Source organism: Ambystoma mexicanum, chromosome 3q (assembly GCF_040938575.1).
Source record: "Ambystoma mexicanum isolate Mex_15411 chromosome 3q, UKY_AmexF1_1, whole genome shotgun sequence".
In the NCBI taxonomy this organism is placed as follows: Eukaryota; Metazoa; Chordata; class Amphibia; order Caudata; family Ambystomatidae; genus Ambystoma; species Ambystoma mexicanum.
The window spans coordinates 278323139-278340479 of NC_090926.1; the positions used below are offsets into that span (position 1 = coordinate 278323139).

Below are 17341 nucleotides of genomic sequence, written 5' to 3' on the forward strand. Positions count from 1 at the left end.
TCCAGAAAATAAAAGCTTGCCAACCTGGCTCCTAGATCCTAATCTAAGATCCAGATTATGTCCCTGCCACTGTCAGTTTCTCTGCTGTCTTGGATTCTAGAGAGGGATGTGAATGTGGCCAGCTCCTTTAGGCGCAATATACATCTGGAAAATGGAAATGGCAAAATAGATGAGGGGCTTTATCTCTCATTGCATTCTGGAATCCATTTTGGCGAACATGCAATTTTCAACAAAGGCTATTGGAATACTGCAAAAGTGCAGAGTAAAACACGAAGTAGTTTGGCCGGAAAAGGAAAATATACTATTATATTGGGACAAAAAGGCCATTTTAAATATGTCCATCTGTAGTGCGTGAGCTAAATGAGGCAGAAAACATGGTGCCGATGCATGGCCATCTTGGATATTCGCTTCCATTTACCCCAAGGAAACAGTAATGAAAGCCTACGTTTTCCTGGGCTCAGGTAGCAAACATGTATTTTTGCTGCAGAGACAAGGTCACATATTTATGTCAGATGACCGAGCTGGGGAGAATAGTTATTGTATTGTCTGCTGAAGGACGACGTAGAAAAGGAGTCTGAGCACTCTGCAGGTGCAGTGATAAGGGGCAGTGGGAACGACGGCAAGGAGGGGAGATGGTTTTTTTTCCGCTTCACTAGAATATTCCACTCTGTTTATGCCTCATGCTTATTGTCTGCTTTTCGGCTGAGGGCAGCATGGTAACCATGAGGGGCGGGGATCAAAAGTAGCCCCCTTAATAGACGAGAGTTTTTCCTCTTGGAACATCAGAGTTAGAAGTTGGAACCCGGGTGTTGCAGTCTCCCTGGAAGGGAGGACGCTCCGTTCCAGATCCCATTAGAATGTTTGCTCTCTCTGCCTACCTGCTGTGGGACTAAGCAGTGTTGTCGTGGCCGAGATGAAGGTGTCTCCTGTGGCAATCTTAACAGTGAAGTCTTTTTCTCCTTTTGTTCATATATATATATATATATATATATATATATATATATATATATATATATATATATATATATATATATATAAAAAACAATTATGTGTTTATTTCTTCTGTTTGTATGTTATGAGTGAATAAAGGGCCTATAACGCGCCATTCTTGTTATAACTATCACAGAGGTGTCATGTGTAATTCTGTGCCTTTCTGAGTCCAATGATTATTTTTGCAAGGGTCAGGAGAACGTAAGTACGGGATCTCCCCAAGCTACCATGATAAAGAGAAACAATATCTCTTAAATTAGTCGTAAGTTAGGGATCAGATACTTACCACTGGGTCAGTCCTTTTGAAGGATCAGTTTGTAATAAATCAATATACACCTAGAAAGAGAAATGATAATGATGTGTTATTTACCTAGCGCTTTCGTCAAAGCGCTTTACAGAGAACATATATACATACAAAAGGACAGTGGATCAATCATGAATTTGGAGGGAAAATGGGAAAGTAAGAATTAGCAAAAGAATGAAAGTGAGAGGGTTAGGTTGACGAGGGGAACTAGGAAGAGAGCAGATGAGGAAGTTGATAGGGGAATCTTTACAAGGGAAAGGGAAAAGAAGATAATATGATGCAAGGTAGGGGAGTGAAAAAAAAGGTAGCCTGAAGAACAAGAAATAAGCATTTATGAAAGGAGGAGCAAGAGGAAGGCATGGCACCCCACAGAGAAGAGGAGGGGAAAGAATGAGAAAAGTGGGAAGGGTAAATGACGTATAGATATATTGGTCTTGACAGCTAAAGAGGACGAGAACGCCCAGACAACTTCACTGCACCCCCTTACCTTCCCAATCATATTGCTTTCTCGAGACATGAAGGAAGTACTGTTGTTCTTCACAGAGAGCTCCAGCTGTTTCTTTCTTACTTCCTCAAGGGACATATCCCACTCAAACCTGCCGGAGAGAACATCTCAGTCACTAACCAGAGTGCTTAAAAAAAGTAATAGTTAGGTATTGGCGAATCGCTTAGCCCCAACCATGCCCAAACTAATAGACATGAATCAGTCAGGTTTTATTTTAACCCACGATAACATTCATAGACTTCTAAACATTACCCAATATTGTAATAAAAAGAGAACCCCTTGATCCTAATGGCCCTGGATTCAATCAAAGCTTTTGATAGCATTGATTGGGAATACTTATCAAAAATGTTACACGCATTTGGATTTGGACCAAACTGTATTAAATATGTTTTTGCAAACTTCTATTGCCCCCTTACGACCACTGGGATGAATAAAACTTACTCTGATCCCGTTCTACTACACCGATGCACACATCAGGACTGTTCGTCACCATTTCTGTTCGCCCTGGCTCTCAAGCCACTAGCCAATATGATCAGACAAAATCCCAGCATAGAAGGGGTGACAATGGGGCCAGTCACACAAACCAACCCTGTTTGCGGATTATGTTATGTCGAATCCTAGATCAATGTTGCCGCTGATAGTGGAGCAATTGGATACATTTAGGCAGGTCTCCGGTTATGCGATTAATTATGTCAATTCATGCACTCTCAATATATAACGGCCTTCAAGACCGACATACCATTTTTGGCACAACAATTCCTCTTTAAATAGCAAGAGGACAAACTTAAATACTTGGGCATATTCATCACACAATCTCACGGCACAACTTTCCGGAACTTTGGAGATTCTTCTTTGCTGATTTAGAAAGATGGAAGAAAACAGAAATCTCCAGGGTGGGCAGGTGTACAGCTGTGAAAATTAATCTGCTTCCATGCCCGATTTATCCATTCCACGGGAAGTCATTATATCCAGGGGGATGCTTAATGCATTTGAGACAGCAAGGGGGGTTTGCCATGACAAATATTTGATAGCTGTAGAGATATGATCCATACTAGACTGGACTGACGCCCAGCCTGACAAGAAATGGTTACAAATTGAACTGCAAGATCTTGCCGTCCTTCTATGCCACTTACCTTTGACTTCCCCCAAGGATTGCCCCTCATGACTATGGAATAAGTTACTTACCTGTAACTCCTGTTCTCCAGCATTTGTATCTTTCATAGATTCACATGCTTTATGACTATTCCCTGTGGTCAGGCTGGGGAGATCTCGGTAACATGAAGCAGTGTGTTTTTAAAACTTAAACTTCAGTTACTTTAGTGCTCTAGCCTAGTCATTTTGGGTCATGCTGCCCACAGCCAATAAAAAGGGCTCCCTTATAGCTTCAGATTTTGGCACAGTGCACGTAAAATGGCAACATGAGCAAGAAGCTGGGTAGGCAGGAGGGTTGCATGTGAATCTATGAAAGATACCAATGCTGGAGAACATGAGTTAGAGGTAAGTAACTTATTCCTTCTCCAGCATTGGCTCTTTCATAGATTCACATGCTGTATGAATGGATTACAAAGCAGTACCACATAACCATAATGGGCATAGGTAAGCTCCTTGTAGAAAACACTCACCACAGGAGACACTGACCTTACGCAAACACGTCATGTAGTACTGCTTGGTCGACTCTGGACTCTGCCATGGAATCCCTGTTGACACAGTAAAACCTTTTTCCTCCCCACACCCACCCCTTGACTATTGGCTAAGGCAGTCAGGTGCCTTTGTGCTGGCAGCCTTCTCTGAGTATTTCCCCTCTACCTTCTCCCATCCACATTAATCCATTCCCTGACCCTCACTCTCCACTTCCCCGGCCGCCCATTTGATTCTCATTGGTCCCTGCCTCCTCAATTGACTGGAACAGCTGCATTTCAGAGGCCCTCCCAGGGCAGACTTGCCCGGCCAGCCAGCGAAGGGCCCAAGACAAAGGGCAGCTGCACACTGAGAAGCACCACTCCGTGCTTGCCCGTGTTCACCTGGGATGCCTGAAGCAGACAACCTACAGCGACTGATAAGGTAAGTGTGGTGTGGGCGTGGAGTACAGCCATTACTGCACTCCAGTAAAACCTCCACCACTCTTATTACCCAATTATCTTAAACCTACTTGCATATATCCTAACCATATAACTGGCATTTCACTACAATGCCAAAGTTTGAATCTAAGTGGGGTTCATAACACTGTTGATTATATGTGAGTCTCAAATCTAGGTGCATTTTCCCACTGCTGTGTGTTCCAAATCTTGGTTCTCTTCCCACTGCTGTGTCTCTATGGTTGTTTGTATTTTGCCTGACTGTGTGAGTTGGCCTAATATTGCATGTCGCCTGATTGGGCTAGTTAGCCTATTATTGCATTTTGCCTGATCGTGCTAGTTGGCCTAGAACTGCATGTCGCTGATTGAGTAGGTTGCCCTAATTTTGCATCTTGCCTGACTGTGCTAGTCAGCCTAGAACTGCATTTCACCTGATTCAGTAGGGTAGCCTAATATTGCATTTCGCCTGATTGTGCAAGTTAGCTGCAATCCACTCACTCAGACAAAATGTAGTTTTAGGCTGAGTTTGTACTAGACCTTGAGGGTCCTGATGCACCAGACTCCTATAAAGGGGAAAAAGGAGAGCATAGTTAATTCAATTGGCACAGAAAGGTAATCATGGAGAGGGAGGCCTCTTCCAACCCCACTGATGCTCACACATCTCTCCTACTACCCTGACTCTCTGTTCACACTTACAACACTAGATTGCAGCTATCCCCCACAATCAATTCAGTCTAGCTGCACACACCAGTATATACCACCTTGCACACTGCAACAACCTTTAGAATGCAGCTATCCCCATGATGTATTCTGCCTAGCTGCACACAATCACACATACTAGCACCAACTTCACTAGAATGCAGATACCCCCACAATTCAGCCTAGCTGCACACCTACTACCTGTCTGACATACCCTGCACACTACTTCCAGCATTACAGTGTAACTATCCACCATGAAAAATATGGTCTAGCTGCACAAATACAGAGTGCACACACACACACACTATTTACTGCTCTGACTATCACCGCCTAGCCGAAAGCAACACCTCCATTATCTCTTCCGGAAGGTCATAATCATTGCACCTCAGCCTTTCAGATGCCAGGCATGCAGGTTGGGCGTATCTACGTTCGGGTGAAGGACCAGGCCTCTCTCTTACGATAGAAGGTCTGATCTCTGGGGAAGAAGCTCGCAAGGACCAAGAGATGGCTTGGGGGATTGCCAGGTCCAGAAGGTCCGGATCTCTTCTGGCCACCAAAACAGTGCTTCTGCAATCATGTTCTCCCTGCAAGTCCACCACAGGAGGTCCTGCACGACTCTGCACGGGACTTGAATCAAGTCCCTCATGCTGCCTGAGAACTGTGACCATTGAGGTCTAGGGTGCCCACTGGAGCAATATTATTCTCAACCGTGCCTCCGGTAATCAAGAAAATGCAGAATGCCATGAGACTAAGCAACTGTAGGAAGTCTAGGGCTGGCAGATATTAGGTGTTTTGAAATCTGGTGACCATCGGTTGAAAGTGCAGAGCCTTGTCCTCTGAGGAGGGGTTGGGGGCCTTGCCCGAGGGAGAGTCAAGAAATGCTCAGATGAATTGGAGCATTTGGGAAGGTGTCACTTGCAACTTCTGGAAGTTGAGGAAGAATCCTAGTCTGTGAACGAGGTAGCAGGTTATATATAGATGATACAGAACTTGATTTGGGGACCGTGCCCTGATCAGTCAATCACCTGTGTAGGGAAAAATGTGAATTCCCTCGTTCTAGTTGTTGACTGCTACTATCGCCAACAGCTTGTGGAAAACCCTCAGGTGGAAACGAGCCCGAAAGGCAAAACCCGAAACTGGTAACAGACCTCAGGTACTTTCTGTGCTTTGGATGGATTGGCACAGGAAAGTAAGCACCTTGGAGGTCGAGTGACAACAAACAATCCTGAATCTTTAGAGCCTGGAGGACCTGCAAGAGTTTTACCATCTTGAACTTGTCCTGCCTGAGAAACATGTTCAAGCATCTCAGGTCCAAGATGGGTTGCAAACCTCAATCCTTTTTTAGGATAAGAAAATAAAGGGAGTACCACCCCCTGTTGCTTTCCTCTACCGGTACCAGCTCTATGGCACCCCTATCCAGAAAGAGAGCAGTGAGTCTGGAACAGAGGGTGGCTTGAAAGGAGTGGGCAGTCCGGCTGGTGGCTTATCAAAGGGAGGCAGTATCCCTGACAGACTACCTGCCATGCCCATGCGGCTGTGGTAATATAGCACCATTATGCAAAATGGTGTAACAGGCGACCCCCCTACAGGAATGGAATGGCAGAAGGAAGGCACTTGGGCGGGAGTGAATTGGGCTGACTTCCCTCCTCTACCTCTTGAGGATCTGGAAAACCACCTTTGCCCCTGATGGGTAGTCTGTTTTTCCTTTTGGCCGTAGATAAAATAGCTAAAGGTTTTCCTTTCCACTCGGAAAGAAACGAAATCGGTTGTCTTACTGCCACTCCTAAAGATTTCGCTGTGGCCTGGGAAGCCTGTAATATCTCCAGGCTATCATCAGCTTTTGAGCAAAACAAAGGGGGATTCTTCAAAGCGCATGTCAAGCAGTTTTGTCTGAACATTTTGTTCAAAGCCTGATTTTCTTAACCAAGCAATTCTGTGAGTAACGGAAATCACAGCCATAGCTTGTCTGGCACAATCAGCTGTGTTGAGCCCTGATTGGAGGGCATAACACATTGCCTCCTTGTCATTATCTGTGATATTCAGAAAGCCATCCCTCATATTCCCTTCTGGGATGTGCTCTGCCGCCTTCATCTTCCACCCTGAGTTTGGCGGGGAAGAGCTTGGCACATTTCATTCCTCTCTCCCTCAGTCTCGTCTTAATATCGATGTAGGTCCTCCTGGAAGCCTGCACTTTGTCCATAAAATAGGGAAAAAGCCGTTTTGACCATAACACATGTGTGTACTTGGCAAGTGCACATGAGGCATTAACCGCCTTCAAGGCCATGCTGCCAGAGGCATACAAGTAAATGTCTTTCTTTGGATTCTTCTCCCACAAATTCCTCATCTAATAGATATCCCTTCCATCGTTAACTGGTCAGAAACGTTTTATTTTTTTTATTTTATTGTGTATTATAGTACAGTTGTACTTTTGACACAAAACAATCAACACAAACACAATTCATCATAATTCTACAACACATGATCAAATAAAAAGCATTATTAATCAATTCATTACTTAAATCTAATAACACAAACTTTAGCCTAAAACTTCACTAGATTAAAAGTCCACTGCACAAGCCTTTAAAAACGATAAAATTCGAACAGATAAACACAATTAATTGAAATTTAAAATCCTCCTCCACAAATCTTCTGTAGGCATAAAGTTCAAAGATAAGGTTTGAACCCTCAGAGACCACAGATTGGGGCACTGTACACACAGGTGTTTTAGGGTCTTTTTTTGCTTATGGCACTAGCAGCAAAGTCTCTGGTCCCTGGGGACATTCTTTCACCGATCTAAGATTTCTTGCGTTAGTACTAGATTTCATCTGAATCTTAAGGTTTGCAACCTAAAGTGCCTTGAAGTATACTTTTTCAAGAATGAAGAGACTTTATAGATGTTTTAAATTACCCAGACAAAGGGCCTCATTACCAGCATGGAGGTAAAAACTCAGTAATTACCGGCATGGTGGTATTAGCGTGCCCGTGCCCCCTTAACGCCGCTAATAGTGGGTGATTTCGAGAGCGTGAGCACATGCGAACCCCCATGCCGGTAATGGCTGCACCGCCATGCCGCTAAAGGCCCCCCAAACCCCCAATAGCACCTTCACTGGACCCGCTGATACCGCCTCTGACTAGGAGCAACCCCTTAATAACGGACCTGGCAATACCATCATGCAAATACCGAGGTTGTAATACTGGACCCGGAAGTAACATCATCGTGCCGGAACTGGAAATGCACTGGCGGCCATCTTAAAAAACACAATCCATTGCAATCCTCTCAACGCAGCAGTGCTACACAGTGGAGAGCAGGGCCATACTATCCATCATGTCTAAGGCAACTCGCAAGACCACCCCCGCTTGCGCAAGAAGCACTTCTCTGACAAGGAGCTCAACATGCTTGCAGATACGATGGCAGCCCATGCGGATGAGGTGTTCGCCAACAACCTGAAAAGGGAAATGCAACTCCGAAAAAATCAAATATGGGAGGAGGTGGCACGGAAGGTGACAGCAGTAGGCACCACCCCCCGCACAGTGAAAGACTGCAAGAAGAGATGGGATGACCTACGTCTCCGGGTGCGAAACATCCTATCATCAAATCACAGGGAGGCCATGGCTACAGGCGGGGGAGGAGGGGGCCCACTCACCCATCAAATTGATGCAATGGGAGGAGACCTGCAGCACTACTATAAATATGGAGTCGATTGCGGGCTTCGGTGAAATAGAGACGGGTGCGGCGACATCGGGAGATGGAGGTGAGTGACCCCGCAAACCCCAGTAAACCAAAGTATGACGTAGTACAACAGATGTGAAAGTAAACCAAGCCAATGCATGGCCCATCATACACACATATCATGTCCAGATGCTGGCCCAAACCCTGACACAATTAAATGCATGTTGCATGCCAATCCCATTACCAACAGATACCCAACACACAGGGATAATTCACATGTCACACATCACGCAAACCGCAATACAACGGTATGCCACCTGGTACACATCAGTACAAAATGGAGAGGCAACGGCGTATGCCAATATGGCCCCCCCTTGAAAGTACCCTGTGTGTCACACCTACAAGAATGCAATTAAATACTGTACAGCACCAAATCAAGTATCTTTCATGTAACATCATCACTGATGCCCTGCATCTCTTGTACCCCCACAGGCACTGACGCAGAAAGTGAAGAGCAGGACCCTGCCCCAAGGGCATCGACATACTCTAAGGCATCCAGAGCCGGACCAGAAGGCACTGGGCCTGACACCTCCAGGGCAGCACCAACGCCCAGAGTGCAACCCAGGGCACCAGTACAGCCCAGGCCAGCTGAGGAGGATAATACAGCCGCCGATGAGACTGCCAATACAGAGTCGGCAACAATTGCAGAGCCAGAGGCTGATTGTACCAGGTCCGCTGCCACCAGTTCTGTAGGTGAGGCAGCAGCCACAGCCCCCCTCAGCGACGTGGATGTCCACGCAGAGGAATACCAGGACATGGACGACAACATCCATGTTGAATGTCCCCATCTTCCAAGCCCCCAGTCCACCCCCAGCACTCCACACAGGGCACACCAGCATGCCCCATGCAGGTACATGCGGTTCTACTGGGGAGTCCGCATCTGTCCACCACGTCAGAGGGTAGTCCTGCAATGGTTCACCCAGCCACAGCACCGTCCACCTCCACAGCCCCCACTGACATAGAGGCACGCCTGACAAGGATAGAGGCCCGCCAGGACTCCATGATAGAACTGGTCTGCCAGTATGAGGGTGAACAGACACCACGGGAAATACGGGAGGCAAATGCCACAACCATAATGGCCACCAACTCAAGCACCATAGTAATTCGTGACAGTTTAGGGGCGGTGACAAAGGTCCTTAGCAGGATGCTGGACCATATGCAGCAGCAACAACCTGCACCGGCGGTGCCACATCCATGCACCTCCACCCCATCAACCACACCTGCCTGCTCGACTCCCTCAAGCCCTGTGCGGATGATGAGGCGCAGTGCAAGGCACACGGACATGCTGCCCCCAGACCTGAAAAGAGGCCGGAAATTGCAGGTCCACCCACATCGAGTGGGGGATGACAATGGGGGAGGGGGAGGTGGTGTTGGTGGTGTTTGGGGGTGTTGCAGGTGTTTATTGGAGGGTATGGGGTGTTTGGGGGGTGTGGGGCGTTTGGGGGTTTTGCAGGGGCTGGGGGGAGCGTGTGAGAGGTGGAGGGATGAAGCACTATTTATCATTTTTCCTAATACACCCGTTGTGTTCAAATTAATTTAATGACTGGACATTGTTCATATCGTGTGTGTTTATTCAATTCATGACAGCGCACAGTGCCCAACTCCCCACACACCCTGTGTCCATGTCCACATGATCCCAGTGCCCAGTGTAGTACTAACACATAACCATCAACGTCCCTGTGGTTCAGAAGTAATCGTCAATCAGTGATTGGCGCACAGCATGGCCATCTTGTGCATCACGAACTTCCAGGGGTGCTGCTTCTCCTCCATGATCATCCTCATCATCCTCACCCGGTGCATGTAGGTCAATGTCAGGTGGCAGTGGTACGTTTCTCCGGATGCACATGTTGTGCAGCATGACACAGACCATGGTGATCTTTGCCACCTTCTCAGGCCCATAAAGGAGTGCTCCACCAGACCTGCTGAGGCAGCAGAACCGTGCCTTCAACAGGCCAAAGATCTGCTCAATCACAATACGGGTATGAACCCGATTGTACTCCTCTTCGTGCCTGTTCTGCGTGTTCCGTACAGGGGTAAGTAGCCACGCCTTCAAGGGATAGCCACCATCACCTGCATGGGAGCACAATGAGGTATGTGTGAGTCAATATCTAACCTGACACCTTTAGGAATCATTGCCATGGCTGCAATTATTTGGTGTTGACATGCACATGTCCCTGGAGGTATGCACACAGGTTCATTTGATGCTTTGTGTACTGTACTATGGTCTGCTGGTGTGGACTGCGTTGTACAGATGATGCAGGGTGTTCACGTGCATGCTGATGCAGATGTACTGTGGATGCGGAACAATGTCTTGCCACCCATATTTGCTGTGTATGGTACTCTGTACGTATTCCGACTAGCGGCATTGCCACAGGTGTAATAATGTTTAGTCATCCCTCGCTTGACATACCCATGGTGGCCTGCTTGTGCGTCTGGCATGTTGTCATTGCTCTGCAGCATTGGTCTTATTTATGCCACTGATGTGTCATGTTCAGGTTGGGATGTTCAGGGCAACAGTGTTTAGCTGTAAGTACATTGTCCACTCACTGCCCAATTTCACCCAGGTGGAGTATGCACCCCCCCAATCTCACCCAGGTGGAGTATGCACCCCCCCCCCAATCTCACCCAGTTGGAGTATGCATCCCCCCACCCCTCTCTCACCCAGGTGGAATATGCACCCCCCCAATCTCAACCAGGTGGAGTATGCATCCCCCCCCCAATCTCACCCAGGTGGAGTATGCACCCCCCCAATCTCACTCAGGTGGAGTATGCATCCCCCCATCTCACAACCCCACTGCACTGCCATGGCCCAGTCAGGCAACTTGCCAAGCAACCAGGCACGCCGTCCAGCATGTCGCTCCATGTAATGGGGTAGCGTGGAGTTACGCAACACCATGGCATCATGTGTAGATCCGGGATATCAGGCGCAACAATGTGTGATCATCTTGCTGAAGTCACATACCATCTACACATTGATGGAGTGGTATTGCTTGCGATTGCGGTACTCCACCTCATTGGCATGAGGGACCACCAATTCTACATGGGTGCAGTCGAGGGCACTGACGCAATTGGGCATGCCTGCCAGTGCATGGAAGCCTACTTTAGTGTCAGCAAGCTCCTGGCCAGTCCGTGGTAGGGATATGTGGATGCTTGCATGCTTCAGGAGGGCATCAAGCACTTGGGTCAGCATGCGAGAAAAGAGTGGTTGTGATATGCCATGCAGCTGGCCCACTATGTGCTGGTAGGTGCCTGTGGCCAGGAAGTGGCACACAGACACCACCTTCAGTAGAGGGGGGATGGCAGTGCGGATATCTATCAGGCTGATGATGTCGTCGTGTATCATGTACACTATGGTGGTGATGGTGTCCCATCCAAACGGTACAGGGTGTGGATCTGCATGGGGGTTAGGTTGAATGGACTGGCTCTGAGGCGAGGTATTGGTGGCTGCCTACATGGTACCACTGGCTGCACTAGTGGGACCTGCTGGGCCTGTCTCACCCTCCTTCTCCTCCTGCGTCTCCTCTGTGCTGCCTGTTGTTGTTGTTCTTGTAGTTGTTGTTGCTGGTGTAGCAGTGCAGGCATGTCCTCCAGCCCCAGGATTGCTACAGCAAGTGGGATCATTTTGGTGTTGGAAGGGTTGTGGTGTGTGGTTGTGCTCCTTTTGTGCTGGCACAGGCTCCATTGGCTCCACCTGTGCACCGGTGGCAGTTGGCTACATTGCAGGTTGCTATTTACGGGTGGTCCGCAATGCCTGTAATACCGCCATCGTGCAGGCCTTATTTATCGCCTTTGGGGTGCCGGTAAGTGCATATTCGCGTGACTTGTGATGTCCTCCTGTTAGCGACATCCCGTATTGCCGTCGCGAAGGGGCGCATGTACGCGCGCTTGCCGGTAAGAAGGGGCACGGTAATTGATGCCTGTAATACCATTCAGCTTTCCTTTTTTCATTACTCCATGCTCGTAATGAGGCCCAAAATGATCTCCAACGCATTGGTGTTCATTAGAGTTTCTCTTAAACTAATCCACACATGTCTGGCTAGTTTTAGCTTGACCAATTTAGGCGTGGCTCTGAGATCTTCCAATGATGCACCAATTGTTTGAAGTTTTTTTAAGCGCTCAGAACCCCAGTCTACTAAGACTTTTCATGAACCTTTTTTCCACAGAATATTTAAACACTTGTAAATTGATGCAGCCGGTGGGGCCAACATGCTAGCAAACATCTGAAGCTTCCCCCAGTCACTCACAGTTTGAATGGGGAGCTATCCTAGTTTATAAAGTATCCCCACTAATGGGACTGACCGGGGTAAACGCAGGAGCCCTCGCCAGATTAGCCCTTCCAATTTAGGCCAATCAATTCGTACACTGCTTGTTTGGACACCATGGGCCTCATTGCGAGGCTGGCGGTAAGGGTTAATGGTCACCGTTAATGGCAACGGTGACCGTTAACACTTACCACCATATTCCGAGTTCCCTTTTGCGGGTTGGCATTTAACGCCTGCTTTTAGCAGGCGTTAAAAATCCAACCCGCAAAGGGACCTTGGAGTAAATTACGGCACCGTAATTTACGGTGCCGTAATTTACTCCTTCCCCATTCCCATTGAGCCCTATGGGGGCAGGAATGGGGATGGGGAACCGGTATGGTGAATGGGGAATTACTGGTCCCTCCAACCTTGGAATGGACCGGTAATTACTCCATTCACCATGCCGGATTTCCATGGAGTAAATAGCTCCATGGTTGCTTACCATGGTGCTATTTACTCCATGGATAGCGCCAGCCTCGGAATGAGGCCCCATATATTAGTTTCGGCACCATTTGTTGCTTAAACAATTTTAGGACTGGAGGGGTTGAAAATCTCACAAATTTGGCATCAAAGAGTCTCAACGTAACCAGTGCTCCCAGGAAATTGGCCTTAAGGTCCACCTGAAGATCGGGACCATCCAAATGATCATAAACAGGCATCCCTAAGTATGTAAACTTGCTAACAACCTCAAGGCCACCAGTTTTTAGTTTCCAGGGAGTCATTTTGCCTTTTTTCCTGCCCCCTTTTAGAACAAAAACCTTTGATTTCATTGTGTTTATTGACAACTTCATACTGTCTAAAACTCTTCAATTGCACTGAAAGCTCTTTGTAGACCAATGGCAGTCAGATCACAATGTCATCCGCATATAGTAAATATTGAATGATCAGCTCTCCCATCCTTGGAGGGTTAGTTCTAACTTCCTTTGAAAAAAACAATGTACCCAGTATATAGAAACAAAAAATGAAGGGAGCCAACACACACCCCTGGCTTAGGCCACTGTTGGTCTCAATCCATGGTGTGTATCCTCTGAATGCATCAACCCTAACTCTAATTATTGTACCCACATGCATTCCCTCAAGTATCCCCACCAGAGGAGGTGGGCGGCCCCTTTCATACAACTTTCTCCATAGCAAGGCCCTGTTTAGGTGATCAAAGGCCTTGCTAATGTCCAAAAAGACCAGAACCACCGGTCTAGCTTGAGCTTTTGCTTGCTGAACAAGCAGGTCCAACACAAACCTGTTTAAGGCCGTACCGATACCTTGCCGGAATCCCGCCTGGAAGGGTTCCAGAAACATTTTCGAAACGGGGACTTAGTGTGGCTCAATTGATGACTTCATCTTGACCCGGCCGTGCCACTCCTTGACTACGAACGTAACGTCGGTAGTACATATATTGCGTCTGTATGCACCATACCTCAGTTCCCCGCCTCCCCTCCTCCCCCCTGAGCTCATCAGCCGCAGAGGAAGAATCGAAGGGATTCCACTTAGCAAAAGCCCAGCAACAGACTGACCATACACAATCAGTAAAACACAGAAATGTGCCTAATATTCCAAACGTCACAACCTTAAGTTTCTGTCCCACGAGCAAAAAGAACTAGAAACAGCAACAGACCACCTTCATAGCAGGCAGGATGGGACGGCAATGAGGAATTTGTCTTAGAAGAATCCATAGAACAAATAGCTTACCCCTGTTAATGTATGGATGATGCTTTTCTGATGATGTTGAACTACGAGTAACTAGTAACAGCGCCTCCAGACTGCTGCATGCTTTATAAGTGAAATAAATAAATAAAATAATGTTCTTTCTGATGGACGCTCCTCCCACTGATTCCTCATCTTTGAAATTTGTATCCTGTTTTGCAGTTTTCAGAAGAAAAGAAATCAACAGCAGGGTCGCTCTGCGGCATCAATGACCCTCAACGGTTTCCATTCCCTTGCCAGGATGTGACGTTTATGATGGTATAAATCGCATGCAACGCGCCCGTTACCTTAGTTCCTAGCCCCATGCCCAGAGCAACGGTGGTTGTTTGCCTTGTAACCTGACAAAAGTAGGGAAGTATATTTGTTACAGTATAACAGAACAGGTGGACAGGAGGGGCAGGCAGCACCAGTGCAAGGAGGAGGAGGTAGGAAGTGGAGTGCTGTGTGTACCACCCAGCGGGCAGTATGAGCCCAGATGGATTAAAATATACAAGGAGCGATTCCATACCTAGTGGTGTCTGGCTCATCGCAGTGGATTACCCATAAGACTCTGGACACAGCTATCACATGAGGAGGACCTCCTGGTTTTTGGGGCACAATACGCAAACTGTGCGGGCGCACTCCCTGTGAGTGAGCTCCCTGGTGGGGGAAACACAAACTGGAGTGATCAGAAGGTGATGATTGCAGCATATTGCTTTAATTATTTACACTGAGCCTGGTTTGATTGTGAAGATTGTCAGCAGAGCCGTCCCAGTTGGATAGCACATTGCAGTAAGTGTGGATTAGGCAGTTCGGACACCAATGGACCTGTGGACGATAGGTGGGTGAGCCTGGGCCCCTCTTCTTTATTGAATATACTGCAGTGGTGTCGTCCAGTGCATTTGAGGATCCCTAAGAGGGACTGCAGACGCCAGCTGGGAGGGTTGCAGTAGGTGGCAGAATATAACGCCAATATCCCTCCTACCTTGGAGGGGGCAACGGCCACGAGTGTGCACTTGTTCTAAGTGATGGAGGTGCAGCAGAGGATACTGCAATAGTGTTTCTTCATCCTGTGAGCCCAGTCTACAGTGTGCCTGGGGCAGCACAGGAGTGATGTGCGGAATAGGAGACAGACAGGCAGAATCATGTCTAAATCACAGAAAGCTGGGAAGCAGCCATCAAAACTGCAGTATGAGACCTCGACCCAGGTTAGACAGCAGGCGGTGGTGGAGGAATCTCCGGATGGAGCCTCTCAGTCTCCCCCTATGGATCCTAGCAGAGTGTTCAGTGACATTAAGACCATGTTTAGTCAGATACAAACAGGTATACAATCCCTGGATGGGAAAATTCACCCTTTGACATGTAAAGTGGATCACATGCAGGTTCGATAAGATAAACATGGGGAGAGACTGGATGAGGTTGAGGGGAGAGTTTCGATGGTCGAAGATGAATTGTCCTCTGCAACGTGGGAACACGTCTTGGTCCGGATCCATGGCGTCTTTAATTAATCTTCTTTGAAGAAGAAGAAAAGGATTGATGAGAATCACTCCTAAATCTCGACCTCTTGGGAGTGTTTCAAACGTTTCTTAGGCCTTTTCGGGAGACTCCTATCTTTGGAGGATTTTCTTCTGCAAGGTGCGTAGGATGGAGATTTCGATACCAACCCAGCTAGGGCAAGCTTTGATCTTATCTCCTTCAAGGTCTTATTTGTCATGAACTGTCAGAAGCCACACTCGATAACGTCATGGGCCTTGCCAAGGTACCACAGACAAATTCTGTGGGGAGTGATCCGACATCTTCGAGTCACAGTCCGCACATCTATTGAAGCTTGTTTTAGGCGTAGACATTGTGCTAGAATCACACCCAAAAATCACAAAAGAACGCTGTGCGTCAAAGAAAGAATTCTCTGAGGTGAGTTGAACCATTCCGAAAGCGTGCTGTGCATGCGGAAAAACAGAACTGAGGTAACGGGGCACAGTGTGGGCTTTTTATACTATCCTCAACGTCATGTTCAGACGCAGGAATGGATCCATCGAGGGACATCGATGCCACACAGCGCTCCCTGCTGTTACGTTTTTTCCCCTGAGAACTGCAAAGCTGGATACGATTATCAAAGATGAGGAATCCATTGGAGGACACAATCCTTTGTAAAGAACATTTCTGGTAAGTCATTTCTCCTTTAATGAAATGCATTCTCGCACAGATTCCTCATCTGATAGACATCCAAAGCAGTAAAGTGTGCGGAGGTGGGACCAAAGTCTCAAACAAGAAAACTCTGCAACACCGCTCTGCCAAATTGAGCGTCAGCACCATGTGCCACATCCAAACAGTAGTATTTAGGGAACGTGTGGAGTGATGAGCAAGTCGCTGCCTGACAGATCCCCCTCACTGGCACACCCCTTTGCAATGCAGAAGATGTTGCCATGCCCCTGGTGGAATGTGCTCTGGTGCATTGTGGCAATTCTTTTCCAACATTTTAGTAACTCTACAATGCAGAGAATTATCCAATCGAAAATAATCTGTTTAGACACTGCCAGGCCCTTCTGGATTATGAGAAGGCCACAAAAAGTTGGTTGTCACGTCTAAAGTCTGCCGGTTTGGCCATTTAGAAGCTGAGTGCCCTCTTAAGTTCCAGCCTTTGCAGCCTTTCCTCAACCATGCAAGGGTAAGGCAGAGGATATAACCCCAGGAGGTTAATGCTTTGAGAAACGTGAAACTCGGTACCACCTTTGGGAGGAATTCAGGTCAGACTTTAAGAGAAGCCTTCTCTTTGAAAAAACAGAGAAAGTGTGGCTTGAAAGAGTTCCTGAAGCTCGCTTATACGACTTGCTGACGTGAGTGCCACCAGAAAAGAGGTTTTAAGGATGAGCAATACAATAGAACAAGAATGCATCAACTCAAACAGAACTGCCACCAGAAAGGTCAGCACCAAATTGAGGTCCCAATCCGGTATCCAAAATGGCGTGGGCGGAAACCTATTTACAAGGCTCTTCAGAAATGGGGTCTATCTGGAGACTCGATGAGGCCAGGGATGGAAGGAATTCCATAACTGTGGGG

The 17341-nt window shown here is 47.4% G+C and overlaps 1 protein-coding gene across 1 annotated transcript in view; it reads right to left on the minus strand.

The window, feature by feature from the left end:
• Positions 1-17341, minus strand: part of ESYT1 (extended synaptotagmin 1) — a 1383482-nt gene that overhangs the window by 12146 nt on the left and 1353995 nt on the right. The window contains exons 29-30 of the mRNA XM_069653762.1: positions 1782-1890; positions 1277-1326 (exon numbers count right to left, since the gene is read on the minus strand). Coding sequence (XP_069509863.1) covers positions 1277-1326; positions 1782-1890 — 159 coding nt within the window. The remainder of the gene's footprint in view (positions 1-1276; positions 1327-1781; positions 1891-17341) is intronic.